This window comes from Phoca vitulina, unplaced genomic scaffold (genome assembly GCF_004348235.1).
Source record: "Phoca vitulina isolate PV1807 unplaced genomic scaffold, GSC_HSeal_1.0 scaffold8, whole genome shotgun sequence".
In the NCBI taxonomy this organism is placed as follows: Eukaryota; Metazoa; Chordata; class Mammalia; order Carnivora; family Phocidae; genus Phoca; species Phoca vitulina.
Window position 1 is genome coordinate 6,906,472 of NW_022589711.1, and position 21,133 is coordinate 6,927,604.

General features: G+C 38.0%; 1 protein-coding gene across 6 annotated transcripts in view; it reads right to left on the reverse strand.

The window, feature by feature from the left end:
* The window catches only part of LOC116633737 (multidrug resistance-associated protein 1-like), an 87,533-nt gene extending 66,602 nt beyond the window's left edge, over positions 1 to 20,931 (reverse strand). For 2 of the 6 annotated variants that reach the window (XM_032406306.1, XM_032406304.1), the window contains exons 1-5: positions 20,295 to 20,697; positions 15,423 to 15,484; positions 7,776 to 7,923; positions 6,878 to 7,020; positions 1,884 to 2,061 (exon numbers count right to left, since the gene is read on the reverse strand). In XM_032406306.1, the coding sequence (XP_032262197.1) occupies positions 1,884 to 2,061; positions 6,878 to 7,020; positions 7,776 to 7,923; positions 15,423 to 15,484; positions 20,295 to 20,387 (624 nt within the window). In that variant the 5' untranslated portion in view covers positions 20,388 to 20,697. The other 4 variants (XM_032406305.1, XM_032406307.1, XM_032406308.1 and 1 more) reach the window with 4 other exon arrangements.
* Positions 20,932 to 21,133: the final 202 nt, after the last annotated feature.

Consider the following 21,133-nt stretch of genomic DNA (forward strand, 5'->3'; position numbering starts at 1 on the left):
CCACTCTAATAACAAGTCCCTGATGAAGTAGAGCCAATGTCAGATTAATATGGGTCATCTGGTGCCACTATGAAAGCCATTTTGGATACTGAAGGTCTCTAAATATGATAAAAATCAGAATTCTACAACCCGTAAAGAGAATGGAAATCTAACTACCCTCATTAGTCCCACAGAGATAGACTCTCTGGAAAACAGGTGTAGGATACGAGACAAAGAAAAAAGGCCAGCCTTACATCAGTGCCACCTGCACATGCTATCTCAGTGCATCAATACAGGTTATAACAACACAGGCTAGGTCTTCTACTGCTTGTTTGATGGACTTGGCATTAAACAGTAATCCATACAGCAAGCTCTACTGAGCTGGCTTGATTGCTGTACTCCTTTGATCCAGAGTGCTCTTTGTTCTTAAACAATCTCTCTAAGGAATCTATGGTTTCATCCCTATAGTCAGTGTTACCTATTCCATTATTATCTCCGGGGTCTCCCTGCCCTTGTAATAGACTCACCCACAACGCTTGATTTTCTTTTTTTATTTGACAGCTTGTTCTAATTTCTACTGCAGTCCACTCTTTTATATTTGTAAATCCATCCAAATCCTATTCCCAAGCTCCAATGCTTTAATCACTGAATGAAATCCTATTCCATATGGACTGTATATCAAAAACAAGTGTTAACATTTAAACTGATTCTTAGACTCCTTGATATCCTTCATCCATATTAGGATTGCTTGGAATTTACAGCCTCTAGAATTACGACCATAGCAGCATGTCCCTGCATTTGGGCTAAGGCCATTCTATACCCCCATTTTGGCCCAATATAGCCAAATGGCCTATACGCTTCATGCACAGCTCAGCCCAAATTATAATACTTCCTTCCACTAATACAAATTCTACATCTCTCCCAAAGACCATTTCAAGTCTTTCTTTCTATGTGAAACCTTCTTTAACTGCACACAATCACTGTAGATTTCCCGCTCATCTGACCTCTTATAAAACCTGCATTTAGTTCCACACATTTATTATGTATGCTAATAATTCCCCCCAATTTCTTGAAGGCAGTGGCTCATTTACTCATTTACTCAGTCATCCAACTTTTATAAAAATGTATAAAAGTCACTTTCCCAGATGATAAAGGTACAATAGGTAAAGAGGTTTCTATTGCAAATCTTAAAGGGCCCACAATCTACAGAAGGGTACAGAGTAAGAATGCAAAATACACTTGATTGACTAACTCAGGTGATAACTACAGGAAGGAAGAAACTCTTCAATTGTTTATAATTATGATGTAAATAAAAGGCTCTGGATGGTAAAGAAGTGGTATTTAAAATTGCATTTTCAAGAAAGAACAAATTGAACTTCAGTGTTATCACAGGTATAAGAATCAGCCAGGTTGTTCTGAAGGGTGGGTGAGTGGGTGCAGAGGCAGGGCTTAGAGTGAAAGAGAAGTAGATAATGATTATATAGAGAAAGATGGCTTTGTTGCATGAGAAAGTGAAGTAGAGTCAGCAGAGGAAGAAGAAAAAAGTAGTATGCAGAATGAAAATAATCATGAAAAGAAGAAACTTTATTAATACATAAACATAGACAACATGAAAACATTCATTGCCATTCACTTTGGGGGGAGGAGTTCAGTGACACAACAGCGGACAGAAACCATCATCTACTTTCATGGATTAGGGCTCACCGGAAGTTGGAGGGGCTGTAAGGACTATAGAGAGTCCTATAGAGAAATTAATACAACCAACATTGATGAGTCAAAGTTCTTTTAAGGAAAAACAAATGTACACTCAAAGGGCACCCTAGGAACATTTTAACGTACTCTCCTATTTTAAAGTATGCAAGGAAAGAATCCATTTACAAACTGAGAATTCCTTAATTTTTTACCTTTTTGTAGATGAGTCCAATTACGGCCGTCTTAATTTTTGCTGAAGTGAGCATGTTAAAACGTTGGTATTGCTGAAGGATCAAGGTTTGCAAAAAGACTACAACAAAAAGTGCCAAAGCATAACCATAGCCACTCCATCCAAAATCTGGGCGATGTTCACAGAAAATGATCATTTGCCTGAACGTCATATAGAAATTGAGAAAGGGTAAGAAATGTTAAACATCTAAAGTAGTTAAGTGCTTATGAAAGTTAAATGTTGTCAAAATGTTACACACACTCACATGTTTACCTGCTCTTTTTCTCTTCTTGCCAATTTGGCTTCTTCCCCCCGCCCCTTTATTTTTTATTTATTTATTTTTTTAAAGATTTTATTTATTTATTTGACAGAGAGTGACACAGCGAGAGAAGGAACACAAGCAAGGGGAGTGAGAGAGGGAGAAGCAGGCTTCCCGCTGAGCAGGGAGCCCAGTGATGCAGGGCTCGATCCCAGGACCCTGGGAACATGACCTGAGCCAAAGGCAGACGCTTAATGACTGACCCACCCAGCGCCCCCACTTTATTTTTAATTCAATTATGATATAAAGTACATGGAATCAACAGTTACTTTCAGAGGCTTCTGAGTACACGGTTAATTTCTAGTTTTCATATGGAAATCTCACCAACTAACTGTTCTGGTCTAACTTCATCATACAAGTTGAGACACAAAGACCTTTAAAGCTTCTTTTTTATCATAATCATACATTTTGTTAAATATAGGGAAACATGACAGAACGTTAAGTAGTGAATCTCTCAGAATGGCACACAGTTTTTTCAAAGACCTGAATTATATCTCACCTCTTATTACTTTTATCCATATCCAGTTTCTCTCTACTCTATCTTCCCTTATTTTCTCTTAAGTTTGGCAATAGCATGGTCATGATGATCATGGTCAATGCTGGGGTACAGCTAGACAATGGGGATAGTTCTAATCATAGCTCTGTTGGTTGCTTATTGCCCTTCAACTGTAAACACTGGTTAAAATGCCTTATGTCATTGTTAATATTATATACATGCTCTCAACTTTTTTTAAACTGCATCTGTGTGACTAATAATAATACTAATGTAAAAAGTCTACATATACTCTACATCATGGTGAAAACAACTTGGATATATTCTCTCAGATACTACAGATTAATATGTCATTTATTTTGCAGGCTCAATTCTTGGTTGGTTTAAGTAGTTCCTGTTATTTATTTTATAGGTAAAAAGTATAATATTAGATGTTTTAGAAATGTACATTTTTTTTTTTTACTCTGAGTTCTGGAAATGCAGAAATGTGCTTGTTATTGTAAACAGCCATTTTGAGTTAACTTAAGATTATAACCAGAAGGAAGCCACATGTAATTAGGTAAGACTATATCTAAATTTTTTTTAAGAACATTGACTTTAAAAACTGATTCTTTATGTGAGTTTATGTTTTTAAAGTTTACATTTTTTAAAAATAAAAAATTAATGTCTAAGCCTTGATCTATTTTATTTGCAGCTTGGACAACTTATGGGTAAAAAAATTAAAAGCAATTGTGTTTCCCAAATTGCTTTATAAACCAAGTACTTCAAGAGATTAACTTTATTGGAATTGTACTTTGGAATCAAATATATACCAGTGTTTCTAAAATTACTATTAAAACCTCTAGTCACTGAAAATTATTGAGAGCATTGTGTATTCTCAAGGACAGTATTGAATTATACCACAGCTCACCTACATGAAATAACAGGAAATTCTGTATTTCTTAGTGGATCTGTATCAGATGCCTTCCATTGGGACACCGAATTATTTTTACAAGAGCAACTTACTAAATGTCTTCTCGGTCTATGAATTAAATTTCCTGAAAGAGGTGCACTATTCTTCTTATTGTGGATATATCTACCAATTAGACTTTTTTCCTTTCTCATAAAATAAAACAACTAAATGACTATCAACAGGTACCTTAGTGGTTCTACACATATAAATCTGGAAATATTAAAAATAATCTGTGATCAAGAAATGGTGAAGACCATAAAACCAAAATCCTCATATCGTTTATGAACACTCATTGGTTTGACTAATATAATAATAAAATTCATAGAAAAGGGGAAAATGAGTAAGCATAACAATCAACAAGAAACATTTCTTCTAATAGTATGTTAATGAAAGTATTATTTTTATATATTTGATTACTACACATATGAGTCATGATAACACAACAATGTATTCTCATCCTTAAAGATAGTAGTCTCTAGTAATTTCCCTTATCAAAAGGAAAAATATACATCTCAAAATTAGCTTATAAAATTAGCTCCCCCAGGCTCAGTTTATGATCATGTAAACTCATAAAATTCTTTATGTTTCAAGTTTTTATTTAAATTCTAACGTTAAACCCATAAAATTATTTCTGATCCTTTAATCCTCAATGTGGAAATATTAAGGCTATTCAGCTACTCTAGAATGAGAATCTCTTGAAAAAGTGTGACTTTGGATAAGCCCATTTATTCAGTATTGCATTCAGGAAATGTATTTGAGTTCTATGTGCCAGGCTCTGTGCTAGGCAGTAAGGACGCTGACACTGAGTAACACAGAATCCGTTACCATGAGGAGCTCATAGTTTAGGCAGGAAGAAAGATACATCAACCAACTGATTTCAATGCGATATTGACATTACTATTTTGCAGGTATGGTCAGGCTAGTCTGTTACAAAAGTGTGTCACAAAATTAGGGAGACCATTCCTTACCCCATAGACAAGGACTTAGTAATTATTTAGCACCCTGTAGACTGCAAATATTTGGAGACACTGAATTACCATGACCTGTAGCTATTTTAGAAAAAAGTGGCCACGGTGAGATTCTAGAATGAGTTTTTTGAGCAGTAGACATTGAAAACTAGGAATCAGAGCATGACTAAAAATGGCTGGGAATCTCTTGCTACTCCTTCCACTCAGAAGTCAAACCTAACCATTCTAAGTCTCCTCCCCTTGGATCTGGGCTGATTTAGGGGCTTGCTTGACCAAAATAATGTTGCAGAAGTGACATTCTGGGGCTTCCAAGCCTAGATCATAAAAAGACTTGTCTGAGCCTCTTGGCATGTTCACTCTGAAAAAAATCCAGCTGCTATGTAAGAAGTTCAACTGCTCTGAGACTTCTGTGCTCAAGCTAACCATTTGGAGAGGCTTGGAGAGAGAGACAGACAGACAGACAGAGATGGATATCTGGCTATCTTAGCCCAGGCATGAATATGTAAGCTAAGTAGCCATTGTGGACATTCCAGCACCAGCACACATAAAAAAGAACCAAGGTAACCCAGCTGACAGCCAAAACCAAGGCCCCAAACATTCGTCTCTATTTGAACCTCTAGAGCTATCGCCTGCCCTGCTAATCAGCTAGGGCCCCCATCATGGTGGATCAAAGAAAATCCATCCCTCTCTGAAGTTCAGATCCATAAAATCATGCCTTGTTTCTCTAGCTTAGTGGTTATCATGTTTGCCTCATAGATTTTGGTGTGAACATAATAAAATGATCATTGTTTTATGCCACTAAACTTTGACAATCTTAATACTACAGCAACAGATCACCAGAAGAGGGCAGGAGAGGAAGATGCTGGTCAATACATTTCTGAGAGAGAGATTTCTGGCCACAGATGAGAGAACTCTATGGCAACTCCTTAAAAATAGCTGTGATATACAAAGGTGAGAGGCAGAGAGGCAGGGGAAGAAGAGGTATGTTACCTTGTCTGTGGGGGGTTTTAATCCAGGAGACATTTGGCTTATATTTCCATAGACAAGGGAGCCAAACAGACCTTGGAGTGAAAAATGACAGCACATTTTCTGACAACAAAGGAACACCTTCTTGCCTTAGATTCCCTGACACCATGCTCTCTTGGTTTTCCTCTCTGCACTAGCACTCCTTCTCACTGTCCTTTGGTGGATTTCCCTGTCTTCACTAACTCCACAAATTGGAATAGCTGGATTGTTTGTCTATAGATGTCTTTACTTCTCCTTATCCATGCTAAGGTGGTCTCATCCAGAAAAACAGTTTGTCATACCCAGTATAATTTGGAACAGTTCCTCAGTTTATTACTCCGGCCAATATTTTTGTTAACTCCAGGCTTATGTAGACAATTACTCACACAATCTTTTTGGATTGGCTAGATAGCTGTCAGGGATCCCCAAGGCCACTCCCTAGTTAAATGATTCATTAGAAGGACTTGTAACAGTCAGCATCTAGTCATACTAATGACTATGACTTATTATGTTGAAAGGATACAAAAAAAAAAAAAATCAACAAAGAGAAAAGATACATGGGTCCAGGAGAAAACAGACACAGGCTTCCAAAAGTCCTCTCTCAGTAGGGTCACACAAAACACACAAAAAAACCCTTGCATATAGATATTAAAGAAATATCAAGGAAATTCTTCAAATATTATGTCTCTCTCTATGTATATGTGTGTGTATGTATATATATATACGTATGCATTTATATTTATTTATATTTATATATTACTACCCTGGTTGATAAAGTTCAACTCCCAAAAGGCCACAGCTAAGAAAAATAGTAAGGGTATGTATCATTTCATTTTCTAAATATATATTCAAGACCGACTTCCTAGCTTTTAATCATAACTCTGGAATTTTCTAGCTATGTGAACTTAGGCAAATTACTTGAACCTCTTTTTCTGCATCGTGATAATGAGTGTAATAATATTTCCCGTCTCATAGGATTGTTGTAAAGATTAAATAAGATAATTAATATAAAGATTTTAGAACAGTGTTTAGTACATGGCTGACTTCAGTAAATATTGACTATATTACCATCATTCACATTTGTATTATAGCAAAGCTAACAGAATGTCCATATCCTACATAAAATTTGCAATAAGGACCTTCCCTACTCTTTTTTATTACAACTTTGAGAGTGGAACACTTGCTTATCATTTACCTGTGGGGAGATTAAAAAAAACAAAAAAACAAGACTACAACTTACTTCATTATGAGTGGGCTAGTGAAGGACAAAATATCAGCAAACACTCTGAATAAAGCAACTTGAATCAGGACAAACTTAAAGGTGTTCCACAATGCATAGACCAGAGATGGTTTCCTGGCATGTGCCTCTTTATGAAAGGATGCCTACATAATGAAAGAAAATAAGAAACAATGAGAAAATTGGACAGAGCTAATAGAGGTAAAAAATGAAATATATATATACACCAACCATAAAATTAGTACTGTACTCCAGAGATAATAAGGTAAGAAGGGATAAATTCAGTTAAACTTGAAAATATGACCTATATATCATTGGAACTGTATGTCTCCAGACCACCTGGTATTATTTACACCACGTGGTATAAATGGGCAAGAGAAACAGTTGTATTTTATTTTGTGAATGCTGAAACTGTTTCATTAATGTAATTAATTAATATAAATACAGTTTTATCTTCAAATTGTATTTTTTGGGAATTCTAAAGAGGATATATATGTGTGTATATATGATACTAGACAGATAAGGAGTAACCGTCCTTGCTCCATAAGCTTTGCTCTTGGTCACCATGTTATTAGTTGGACCAACAGATATGAGGCCATGAGATATAGAACCCATCTTTGCCATGATAGTTGAGCAAAAGATACTGGTAAAAAGCCAAAGATAACATATCAACACATTGTTCCTGATATTAAAGGGAGGGGTTGCCGAATAATTTGATGACAGAAATTCGTTGCAATAACAACCAACTGTACTTATGAAAATGGCTTGTCATTGCACATATTTTAAGGACTTTCTAAATTCATAATAATAATATCTCATGTTTGGAAGAACTCTTTCTAGTTTTAGGTAGTAATTAGGTACTACCTAATTAGGTAGTAATTAGGTTTTAAGAATTAATTACCTTTACTTCTTGCCTCTCTTGATTCCTTAAAACTTCCTTCCTCCATTGTTTTTCAAAGATGGGACACACAATATAGGAAGAATCACTTTCATTTAGTTCAAAAAGATCCTCTCTTTCCAAAGGTTTCTTATAGCCTAAAACAATTATTCTAAAAATGAAAGAGTAAGGTAAACAATTCAGCAAAACCAATAATCAAGTTAAAAATAATTTTGCATGCATTTATCTTATTCTTTGATTTATAAATTATTTTTTAAATCAGGATGCAATGACTAGATTGTATTGTGAAAAATCATACAACATATCCTGCAGTTCAATAATGTGCAATAATCATTTGTAGCTTTTAGAAGAATTACTTGGATTATTCAGTGAAACACTAACTTCCTTTACTCATCTCATATTGGAAGCACCTACTACTTTACTCCCTTACTGAAATTTACATAGCTAACTTTCACAGTCAGGTGTTCACTTCAAAACCCCAACTCCTGGGGCGCCTGGGTGGCTCAGATGGTTAAGCGTCTGCCTTCGGCTCAGGTCATGATCCTGGGGTCCTGGGACTGAGCCCCCTGTTGGGCTCCCTGCTCAGCAGGGAGCTTGCTTCTCCCTCTCCCGCTCCCCCCTGCTTGTGTTCCCTCTCTCGCTGTGTCTCTCTCTGTCAAATAAATAAATAAAATCTTAAAAAAAAAAAAAAAACTACAACTCCTCTGTCTTGTATCAGAGGAGAAATGGATCTAACCTCTGCATTTGCAACTTCTCCTATTCCACTGGGACATTATATACCCTTTGCCACTTGACTTTACAAATTGTCCAACTAGATGTGGAATACCTGTCTCTGCCCCATAATCTTTAGCCTTGGCCATATGACCTACTTTGGCCAACAGAATATGAGCCAGTGTGACAGTGCTGTTTCTTAAGATGCCTTAAGAAGTATGGCAAGTTGGGGCGCCTGGGTGGCTTAGTTAAGCGTCTGCCTTTGGCTCAGGTCATGATCCCAGGGTCCTGGGATCGAGCCCCGCATCGGGCTCCCTGCTCGGCAGAAGCCTGCTTCTCCCTCTCCCACTCCCCCTGCTTGTGTTCCCTCTCTTGCTGTGTCTCTCTCTGTCAAATAAATAAATAAAATCTTTAAAAAAAAAAAAGAAGTATGGCAAGTTACTGCGCATCTCAGTACTTCCACTCTCCCCCATTCAGTGAGTTTACCCCAAAGGACACTGTGAATAATTATGCAAAAACAATGGGTCTAAATCAGGACTGTCCCTGGCAAACTATGATTCATGGTCTAGTTACACCACAAATGTTGTGGCAGACAATAAATTATACTTACCTTACAGCCATCCTTCTGCCCCATCATCTTCTTACCACCAGGAATCTGATACTTATTCAGGTGAAAATCTCTCAAACTCAGGGTAAGTCCTTATCCCAGCCACAGAGTCATAACTTATGATTGGTCTAAGGTAGTCCTGGTAATCTCAGTATCTTTTGCTAAGCATTAATAATTTAACTCAGTTATGGTTAGGGATACCTAAACAAAAGTCTGCTGAGGAGAACTTTCTTTTTCAAAAGGAGGCACAAAACTTCAAGAGGAAAAAATGTTCTGCCTCCTTTTTCCCTTCCCCTCCTCCTTTCTGCCGGCACTGGAGGTATAATGCTCTGACATAGAGAAGCCAACTTTTCCACCATCGGCAAAATGCCAAATAATAAGGAAGGGAAGTGGAAAGAGAGAAAAACTCTGGGCCCCTTATAACATAGTTTACCCGCTTATTCCTAGCGTTCTGCCCAATAACAAGAAAATAAATACCTATTTGTTTCAGCTGTTATTATTTGGCTACTCTGTTGCTTGATATGTTCCTTGATTTTTTTCTTTCTTTTCAAATTTTTATTAAATTCTAGTTAGTTAATATACAGTGTAATATCTGTTTTTGGAGTAGAATTTAGTGATTAGTTATACTTAACGTATAACACCCAGTGCTTATCATAACAAGTGACCTCTTTAATACCCATCACCCATTTAGCCCACCCCCCACCCACTTCCCTCCATCAACCCTCAGTCTGTTCTCTGTCAAGAGTCTCTTATGGTTTGCTTCTCTCTCTCTCTCTCTCTTTTTTCCTTCCCATATGTTTATCTGTTTTGTTTCTTAAATTCTACACATGAGTGAAATCGTACGGTATGGTATTTGTTTTTCTCTGACTGACTTATTTCACTTAGTGAGGATGTGGAGAAAGGAGAACCCTCTTACACTGTTGGTGGGAATGCAAGCTGGTGCAGCCACTCTGGAAAACAGTATGGAGGTTCCTCAAAAAGTTGAAAATAGAACTACCCTAGGACCCAGCAATTGCATTACTAGGTATTTACCCAAAGGATATAAAAGCCAGCCAAGTTCCTAAGTGATGTAGTTCAGATATCCTCAGTTTATGAGCTTGGTGACAGGACTTGTTCAGGAAGAAATTAAACCCACGTTTAAACCCAGGCCTTTTGACTCAATAGTTTCTGTTCTTTCCATTATAAAGTACATTATTAGTCCAAGAGACCATAACAAAGTATTACACTACTCCACACTGGGACTGGTTTCATTGTCATTATTACTGAACAATCTCTATTGATTGACCCTGAGATGGATTTAAACCCTATGGTAACCAGAGTCTGCACTGGATTCAATTTCACTTTTATTATACTACATAATATCATATTACAATTCACATTTAACAAAAAGGTTTAAATGTAGTAAGAAAGGACCTTCGATAATCATGTTTCTGTCGGCTCAAATACCCTGGACATTTTCCTGCAGTGCACTTTCAAAAACACATTAAGCAATAAACTACTTTTATGTCATATTAAGTCTTTCTATTCCATTCCACAAAATAAATATTCATTTTCAAAATAAGATTGCATTGATTTTCACAAAAGCATTTTTAATAACATTTACTGCCTCAGCATTTTGAGTTAGAACTGTGAAAAACTCAGCGGTTTTGGTTCACGGGGATAAGTGACCCCTGGCTTTCATGCTGAGTCTCCAAATAATGCAGCATCTAAAAGTGACACTTCAAATGAATTGATTGTGATGCACGTGGTTCAGCTGTTTAACTACTGTGACTTGCCTTTCCCCAGGTGTGTGCTTCCTCCTCCTCTTTTTGCTCTCCCTTGGTAAATTTAAATACTCTCATCACCCTGGCTGGTCTTTCTATCACACATAAGCATCCAGGAAAAGAGGAAGGAGTGCTTCTTTTTAAAGCAAATGATGAGGCAGCTTTTTGGGAAGAACTGGGACCAAGAGCTGACTGTCCCAATAAGGGGAATGTAGCATGCACCAGGTCCCATAAACTTGTGGACTTGATTCCTAAGTGCATCTTGTATTTTTTAGACTGATACTTCTTTTCAAAGGTCATTCAGTTAAATTAATTTGATCCTCGCAGCTCTCTAAAAGAGGTAGAGCAGTATTAATTTCCCATTATTACAGGTGGTTAAACACCAAGAACTCCAGAGACTGGTCAGTTTTTTAAATGTGACATAAACCAAGGCTAACTTAACCAAAGGCAGACAATGCCGTTAAGTGTAATATTCCACTCTGCTTTCAATTTTGTGATCTTAGAGAGAATTTTGCGTATATTTGATATTGACATTAACAAGTGCGAGTAAAGATCTCATCCAACTGATCTTAAGAGCAGCAAACCAGTAGCAGTTCGCTAGGAAGATGAGATGAAATATAAATTTTGTAGATGAGTAACATTGGAAAACTTGGAAAACATAGATATATAGTTGCATCATCAATTTCATTACTGTTAATCACTTTTTAAAACATTTCTGGAAAAGGGTGACTGTGTTATGGAAAATGGCAAAAGGTCAGTCTATCCAAAACTTACAAGATACGACATAGGTAATATATGTTTTATTAATATGTGAGGAAAGGGAGGACAGACTGAATAGTGTATCCCTGGTTAAAACAGTGACTCAACTGTGACCTATAAAAACTTTAACTAGGGGCGCCTGGGTGGCTCAGTTGTTAAGCATCTGCCTTTGGCTCAGGTCATGATCCCAGGGTCCTGTGATTGAGCCCCGTGTTGGCGGGAAGCCTGTTTCTCCCTCTCCCACTCCCCCTGCTGTGTTCCCTCTCTCGCTGTGTCTCTTTCTGTCAAAAAAATAAATAAAATCTTAAAGAAAAAAAAAAAACTTTAACTAGATTTTTCCATGTATGTCAAGGGGATTATTCTATGACAATGATTATTATACACTGATGACAGATTATATTTGCTAATAAAGGCTTCATAATTATTTGATCATCAAAACTATCTAGACAGTTCCTGCCTTAGGAATTAAGGATCATAAGCATATAATTCCCTGATTATTTGTATCATCTGAGCACATTTTAATTGGATTATTCATATAATTATGGGAGCTTGAATTTGGCCTAGGAAATAATTTCTGACTTTATTCTGTAACTCAAAGAGAAGATCTGAGAACACAATTAACCACTGTCTTCAAAGAGACATTCTCTTAAACAATAGCTATATTTTAGCTGCAAATGTTTAATTACCAGATAAGAAATCAAATTAGATTCATGCCAGTGACAGTTCCAGATAGCAGCATGCTATAAAAATATTTCCTATCTAGTTCTGAGATGTTAAATCTTAACAGAAAATAAATGTGATAGTCAACAATTACAGCTTATTGGTTTGTTCAAGACATTGAGTTGTTATATTTTAAAATTTGCTAAGCCTTATCTTGCTTATTAAATTTAATTTTAGCTCATATTTTAGGCCTCCTAAAGTGGTGTTTGTAATATTTAAAATAAATGCATAGTCTTTATAGTCTGATAAAGTTTTAAAAGTTAATTTCCTTAAAATTAATTTTATTTGCATTATTTAAATTCTATGATATCCTGTGACTTAAAAATGATAGTCTGAAATTTTTAAAGCCAGAATAGACATCACTCTTCCTCTCAACACATGAATGAAATATAACTCAGGTTTGGAAAATATATTTATACATACACAAATTTGAAAAATCAAAATCATTAAATGTAAATAGCCCACATTTACATAATTCCTATTTAACCATTCTTTTTTCTAGTGTGTAACTTAATGTAGCATATTGATGTAAAATTTTTGCCATCCTCTTTAAGTGATTCTTAGATTTGTGTTAACTTGAAATTCTTATAACTTAATGCAATCTATTTGCTTCTGCCCAATTATTTGCTGACCAAGTATATCAGTTTTCTACTTAAACTGCTTTCATAAAAATCACCAATGACCTTTACATTGCCAAATTCAATGAAGAATACTCAGTTCTTTTTTTAATCTACCCCTTTTCAGTATTTGGCGCTATTGACCACCTTATTTTCCTCCTTTTTTGACAGTTTCCTTAGCTTTCAAACACACTCTTTCCTTGGTTTGTCTCCTACATTCGGAATGCTTTTCCTTAGCTTCCTCGGTAGATTACCCCTCCTTTCACCATTTAATACTGAGGATTCTCAATGTTCTGTTTGTTCATCCCGTTCAATAGGCTCTCCCTTCTGGATGATCTCATTCATACTCATGGCTTCAACGACTGACATACAGTCAATGACTCCCAAATCCGTATCAATAGATCAAAAGCCTATATATCCAAACACCTATTAGATATTTTTTACGGGGATGAGTCCGACATCTCAAATTGAAGCTTCTCCAAACTGAACATACAGTTTTTCCGCCACACCTGAATCGGGTGGTTATCTGAGCCAGAAACTGATTAACATTTTTCCCAGTTCTTCAATTTCTTTATCTAATCGTTCATTAGCTTTTGAATCTGTTCCTTCCTCTTCATCCTCTTTACCATAGTTCAGACCATAAGCATAAATTTACAGCATAATTGAAGAACCTCCTAACCACTCCCTTTGTCTCCATTCTCACCTGGTACATACCATATCCACACAACTGCAAAGGGGATTTTCTGAAGTGCGAGCAAGAATTACATGACACTCTGCTTAATCTCTTAAACGTCAACAGGCTGCAGTGTGGGAGGGGTCAGTCCACGCTTGCCTCTCTGGTTTGCATACAGTATTTGCTCAACTTGGAATGCCACTTGGTTCACTCTTACATTGTTACATGTTGGGTTCAAACATTAATTACTTGTAAAACATTCCCTAACTGTGCAAATGTGGTTAGATGGCATTCCTGAAAACTGTGTTTCTCTATCATGCTTATATTGCCTTTTGCCTTTTTTGGGTAATTGACAGCATACTTTTTAATCTTTCTAAATCTATGAATTCCTGGAAGATACGAACTAGGGCATTTATCTCTGCATTCTTTTTTTTTTTTTTTTAGGATTTTATTTATTTATCTGACAGAGAGAGAGACAGCGAGAGAGGGAATACAAGCAGGGGGAGTGCGAGAGGGAGAAGCAGGCTTCCCGCCAAGCAGGGAGCCCCGATGCGTGGCTCAATCACAGGACCCTGAGATCATGACCTGAGCCAAAGGCAGATGCTTAAGGACTGAGCCACCCAGGTGCCCCTGTCTCTGCATTCTTAAAGGTTAGCATAATGCAGGGCATCCAGCACACGATCAACCTTTTCTTTTTCTTTTTTTTTTTAAGCATTCATCTACTATTGAGAGCATATTTGTAGATCATATTGGGCAATTTTGTTTCTACTAACCCTAAAACAAGGGGCATAAAGTTAAGATAATAGTTTTTTGTATCATAATCTTTCTGTTATGGGGGGAAAGAAATACATTTCTAAAGAAAGCTTCTGAATTTATAAAATTGGAAAAATCAATTCTTCTCTTTTAATATGATTTAATTCTGGGTTAAAGCCCTCATCACACATTATAGATGAATTATTCTGTGAGATAAACCACATTATACGTCTTATAAAAATGACTATGTATGTGTTTTAATAGCAGTATATATATATACACACACATATTTGTGGGAGCATTCCTAGTAAAGAGTAGACTATCCAAGTGAAAAAAAGCATGAAACAGGGACTCAAAGAAACTGACTTCCAACACCAACTTGGTGCGCTCCTTCTTGGGTATCAATGGACAAGTTAATTCCTTTCCCTAAGCTTCAATTTTCAATTTTCTTATATGTAAATGCCTATCTCATAAGACTTGGGGGAGAATTAAGTGAAATTATATGCACATATATACTGGATGTTAAAAAAAATTCAAATTTCTGGGGTGTCTGGGTGGCTCAGTCAGTTAAGCACCTGACTCTTGGTTTCGGCTCAGGTCATGATCTCAGGGTCGTGGGATAGCCTCCCCACGAACTCCCCACTCAGCACGGAGTATGCTTGAGATTCTCCACTTATCCCTCTCCCTCTGTGCCCCCCCCGAATCGCTCGTGTGTGCTCTCTCTCTCTCTTCCTCTGTCTCTCTCAAATAAATAAATAGAATCTTAAAAAAAAAAAATTCAAATTTCTCTCCTTGTTTAGTCCTAACAGGGTTACAAATCTTATGAAGGGACAGACATATTGCAGGAGTATTAGCAATCTTATCTGTGGAACTACTTTGTATGTTACTGTCTTGTGATTTCTCTGTAATAAAATAAGAAAAAAGTCTTAACAAAGTCAATTTATAAAAATATCCATGCTTTAGACTGGAGGAATAACATTTAGGTGTCATTTTCCTTGGAATCTTCCTCAGAATGGTATGCTACAAACAAATCAGTACAATTCCTACCTGCTAAACCAGGAATATGTCATCCTACTGAAGAATGAAGCACTTTTCTCTGGATTGCATTTCTAAAAAGAAAAATATAACAAGTAGTCTATGAAGAATATGCCTTTATTTCAAATTTGAAATATCTTTGTCAACAGGTGGAAAAGTAAACATGAAATAATTTCCTCTACCAATAGTTGCAGCTGTGTTGCTATCATAATCCCTAAGGAATAAAATGAAGATATGAGAATGGTGGTTGGACTAGAGGCATTTTAAGATTTCTCCCAACATTATCATTATGACTCTGTTTACATAGCAAGAAATCATGTAGGAAAGGGAAATCATTTCTGAAATTTCTACTTCTCATTCTCTCTCTCTCTCTATATATATATCTCCTTGAATTTCTATGACTGTATATATGTATGTATTTGCTTATGTATACATACATAATTTAGCTCTCTATATAGGCTAAATTTAAAACATTTTAATCACTAAATTAAAGATAGTTTTGTTTTTTTTTCTAAAAACATAAAAATAAGAGAATATAATAGGCATTTGGTTTACATCTGTGTGCTTAATTACATATTTTAGTATAAAGGTATAAATATATAAACATTTATTTATCACAATTACATATTATTTTGGGAGTTTACAACATTACCATAAAATTCTTCCTGTTGACCTGGTGAGTTCAACCAAAAGAAGGGCTTAAAAAGGCCTCAAAAGTAATCATTTTATATTTTTAGAGTCAGCACCAATGTCTATATTTTAAAAAGTAAAACTGATCACCACAGTAAAGTTCATTATGAGAAATTGTCCCATATTTAACAATTTTAGCACTGACCCTCTCTAATCCAGTTCTGATCTCATACATAAAGTGTTCACTATGTTTTAAAAAATTCTTATCCTAGAAGGAATTTGTGCAACAAAATTCCAACCTATACAGCAAATGTCCTGAGAAAACATTGTTCACTCCACATCTGTTCTCTGAGTTACAGTAATGATCTACTATAAATCATTTACTCAATTGCTATCTATCCTTATATTATTGTTGCAAAAAGTAAATGCAGTGACAGATGTAAAACCATCACCATACTTGGCCCAAAACAACAACTCATACATGTGAACTATATCATCATCACTACTATTACCAAACATATTATTTGGAAAATAAGTGCACATATTGTGGAGAATATTCTGAAAATTCTTGAATTAACCTGCAAGTCACATTTTATTTCACAGGGAGTTGCCAACTTGATAATTTACCACCAAAGCAGAGATCGTATTCACCTCCAAAACACGTGTATTTCTGTGGCAGATTGCAAATGGCTACAGATCCTTAGCAGCTTTTCCCATCAAGAGGTAAACGCTAGTCTCCACCCCTTGAAAATTTTGATCATGAAAATGCCACAAGAGTGACACCAAAAGAGCTCCGATTCTAAGTGTCGAGAGGCTTGCTGTGCTCAGAACCCTGAGTGCACCATGTGTCTGATCCTGAGCTGGCCTGCTAGAGGATGAGAGACCCCATAGGAGAGAACTGAGGTGCTCATCTGACAGGTCTGTCATCCTGGCTTGGAACAAGTACTAGACATAGGAGTAAATTAGTCCTAGACGATCCTTTTCCAGTTGGCTTTAGTGCCTGAAAGAGATCAGCAAAGATCAGCCAAGCTGACCCAAACCAGGTCATGACTCAACTGATCCAGAGAATCATGAGCTAAGTAAAAAAAAGAAAGCATCTTATATGAAGCCCTTTGAGTCCTTTGGTAAATAGCCTCCTTAGATGTGGGCCAGGCTTCTTACACTGAATTTATCACAGTAAATTCCAAATTTACCTCCCAGAAAAAAATTACAGTAGACAGGTAAAATATCTGGTGAAGGTAATAAGCCTTATCAAGCACCAAGGATATACAAATGACTTTTCAATAAATACTGAATTCATAGCATGGGTCTCACTGAGTTCATTATTGATATATTGCTATAAAGTAACTTCTATGTAGAAAACCAAGACAGGACAATTCTAAGAGTGATAAGGAAAATCTGTGTCCTAGGATGGCCCACCCAGCCAGTGAGAGAGTCCCAGTCCTTGCCCCGAGGCTCTTCCGGGTTCTTCTCCCTGCTCTGCTTCCTGCGCGGGTTCTTCTCCTTGCCCTGATTCACGCGCGCGCCAAATGTGCCAAGTATGAGGAAGTAGAAGTGTATAAATTACCCCCTTCGTGCTCAGGGCTCAGACCTTTGGAGATCACTCTCCTCTGAGCACCCCGGCGTTAAATAAACCTCCTATCCTCCAAGATCTCTGAGTGCCGCTTGGTTCTTCCGTCAGGCGATCCAGTCCAAGTTCCGTAACAAGAGTATCTTTCAGTGTCTTAATTTACTCCCATCTTCTCCATTAAACATTTCTCAATCCTTCTAACTCACTTATCTCACTCTGACAGCACTTCTGGTCTGCAGACCGAACTGACCCCAATGTTTCCCACTTCCCTTGTTGCCCCAAGCCCACTACAGGCCTTTGTTTTCTAGTCCATTTTCTTATCTATTATACTTATCTACCATTGCAGGTATAGCAGGTGTCCTATCAACATACCTTAACACGGCAGACTTAAGGGCAATTTTCATTTGAACAGAGGTCCTGTTATTTCTGGATGATGATGGAGGAGCAGGAAATTTTTAGACCATGAGACCACAGCATAGCCAGGGTCCAGGATTAGTGAAGTGTTTTGCTTTCAATCTTCCTTGGGTTCAACCTTGAGATGTGGTCCCACGAGGATATGGTTTGTGCGACTGCTACATTTAACAGTATCTCATAACCCCTAACTTCAGGAGCTTCCTTTGTGCATACTGGAGCAGGGTTCTGGGATTGGTGGAGGAAGTTAGGGGAAGTGGAAGGACAGCCTCGTGGGGAAGGGAAAACATCCAGAAAGCAAAAATAATTTGTTTCTTAATCACTTATTATGTGCCAGATTCTGTATGAAGTATATTATCTCATTAAATACAACATGTCTGTGGGGCTCCCAGGCTGCTCAGCCGGTTAAGCGGCTGCCTTTGGCTCAAGTCCTGGGATCAAGCCCCGACAGGCTCCCTGCTCAGTGGGGAGTCTGCTTCTCCCTCTGCCTCTCCCCCCTGCTCATACTTCCTCTCTCTTTCTCAAATAAATAAATAAAATTATATATATATATGTGTGTGTATATATATATATATATATATATATATATATATATATATATGTCTTTGTGGTGAAACCATTTTTGTCAACTCCATTTTACAGAGGAGGAAACTAAGGCCCAGAGTTTAAGAAACTTAAAGAAGTTTAAGAGATAGGATCTAATCCAGTTAGCCCATTGTATCTTCCAGTCGTAATTCCACATCCTCAACTCTGTTACACGCTGCAGCTACTGAGATATCTTTCCTCCTGCCCACATCCTTCTACTTCACTTCTGGCTAATTCTCACTTGCACTTCAATCCTATTTAAGATTTATTGCCTTTGGGGAAAGAAAAAAAATTTACTGCCTTTGGTAATTCCTTTCCTCCCATCCCAGCCTCCAAGGCTTATATTCTTTTTTTTTTTTTTTTTTTTTAGGGCTTATATTCTTGTTCTGGGTTACCATAGCAATCTCAACATATGCCTCAGGGAGGATTTAAGGGACTCTTCAGAACTGTCTTCACTGAATGTACCCTCACTCTTTCCTGACTATCAAAACATTTGCTGACAGGTACTTCTCTCTTGCTAGACTTAGTTCCTCTGGAAGACAGAAAACTGATTCAATTTATCTTTATATTTTCAGGTTTAGCCCAGGGCCTAGCTCATAATAAACATGTTGGGGGCGGGGGGGGGGGGGGGTGAATGAATGGCCCCTGCTAATCACAAGTATTTAGAAGTATTCTATTCATAGGTCACCATGCCAACCCTAGAAACTATCAGAAAGCATGTTCTTAGCTTATAAGTAGGTGGGATTTTTGTCTGAGATCTATTATGTCAAAATATAAAGTCTCAGCAATGAAATGTAATCACATAAGGTTTTCAATATGCTTTGAAGCCATCAACTATTTTTTTTTTTAATTGGCATCATGAAGTAACAAAAAGAAAATGCGATTAAAACTAGTATTTTCAATCCTGTCTAAATGGATTCCTGGTCCATAAAGCTATCCAGGTTGAATAATAGTCAAGGATATAAACATTGTTGGAATCCTACAGGAAGAACTGACTACAATTTTGGGTGAGACAATTGTTTGAGTTTTATAATTTCCCACCCTATTAAGTTTGTGATTCACTGCCTTTGGCCACTTCCGTAGTTGCACCAATGATGTTAAACCCATTTCCCTGCTTAAAACTGCCATCTCTCCTGTAAAGTAAAAAATAAAAAAAAAAAAGGTGTATTGTCCTGGTGGAGCTCTTTCACATTTTCAAGGGATTTATTCAACATCTATATTTTATAGACTTTTAAAAGGATACTTTACATATAATTTGCTTTACTTTTAAAAACATTTATAGTTTCATTTTATATGTAATTAGAAGAATGCTGTCATATTTGACACTTGGAGCCACTAACAAGAACCAGGATTAAAACAAGATCCCCTGAACCTGAATTTTTCTTTCTCCTTTTTAGAATTACAGAACTACTTATGTGAGGGGCTATTTCTAAGACTTCGTCTTGTACAGTGGTGAAAAGCAAAACAAGTGGAATTTTTGTTAGGGAAATTACTCCTAACACACCACTGCAGGGTTGGTCGCCCTGTACTAGGGTCCTAGCACATGACTTCTATTGTGGAAGAAGCACGTGTTAATCATGGGAGCAGAGCAAGGCACAGTTAAGTGTCCGCAGTTTCTGGATTGCCCCAACCGCAGTCTCCCAGTACCCGGTCAGTTAACACCTGTCAGTTAACCCCGTGGTATTTACCCCGAATCTCCCCTGCAGTTTCGGTGGGTTCTGCCACTGCTGGTGGAATTCCATCCCAACCTCTCCTCCTTCACTGATGCCAGGTCCATTCATTCTTTTCTCAAACGCTTGTTTCTGTTGACGGGGAGTGTTTCACCCCTTCAAAGAAGCCTCTTTCTCTCCTCCAGCAGCCACCTTGACTGAGATCTTGATGGTTCAGATTTCACATCATCCTGAGGACTGGTGTCCGCTCTCACGACTGCGCGCCTGTGTGTGTCCGTCCGTCTGTGTGTGATTACTACTAAAACGGGGGCTCTAAAACATCAGTTCACAGGCCAGCGTCCGAACCGGCGGCTCTCCCCCACCTCCCTCTCCCCACCCAGAGTGGCGAAGACCGCCCGCCTCCCCCCAGGGTCCCCAGGACCAAGGAGCATTACCTGCGCTTCAGGCCCCTCGGGGACCCGCTCGTAGTTGCTGCCGGCGCCCCACCTCCGCGGGATGGAAAACATGGTCCGCGGGCGCCTGGCGAGGGGAGGCGGGGGGAGGTACCGAGGCTGTTCCCTCTCGGCTGGGGTCCGCCGCTCCGGCGCCCAGAAGTTGGGAGGACGCGAGCACTCAGCCAGACCTAGCCGGCTGTCGCCCTGCCCTGAGCCGGCCCTTCCCGGGAGCGCGCCCCGGGCGAGGCAGGGGGCGGGAGCGAGGCGGGCGGACCGGCGCCGGGCGGGGGGAGGTGGGGGGAAGGGGCGGAATGGGCAGTGGCGGGACCTTCTGTAGAGGGCGATGATCTCTGCCTCTGGGGCAGTTTGCACTTGACTCAGTTAAGTTCTCCCCTCTTCACTTTGCAGGATTGCTTTGTTAGA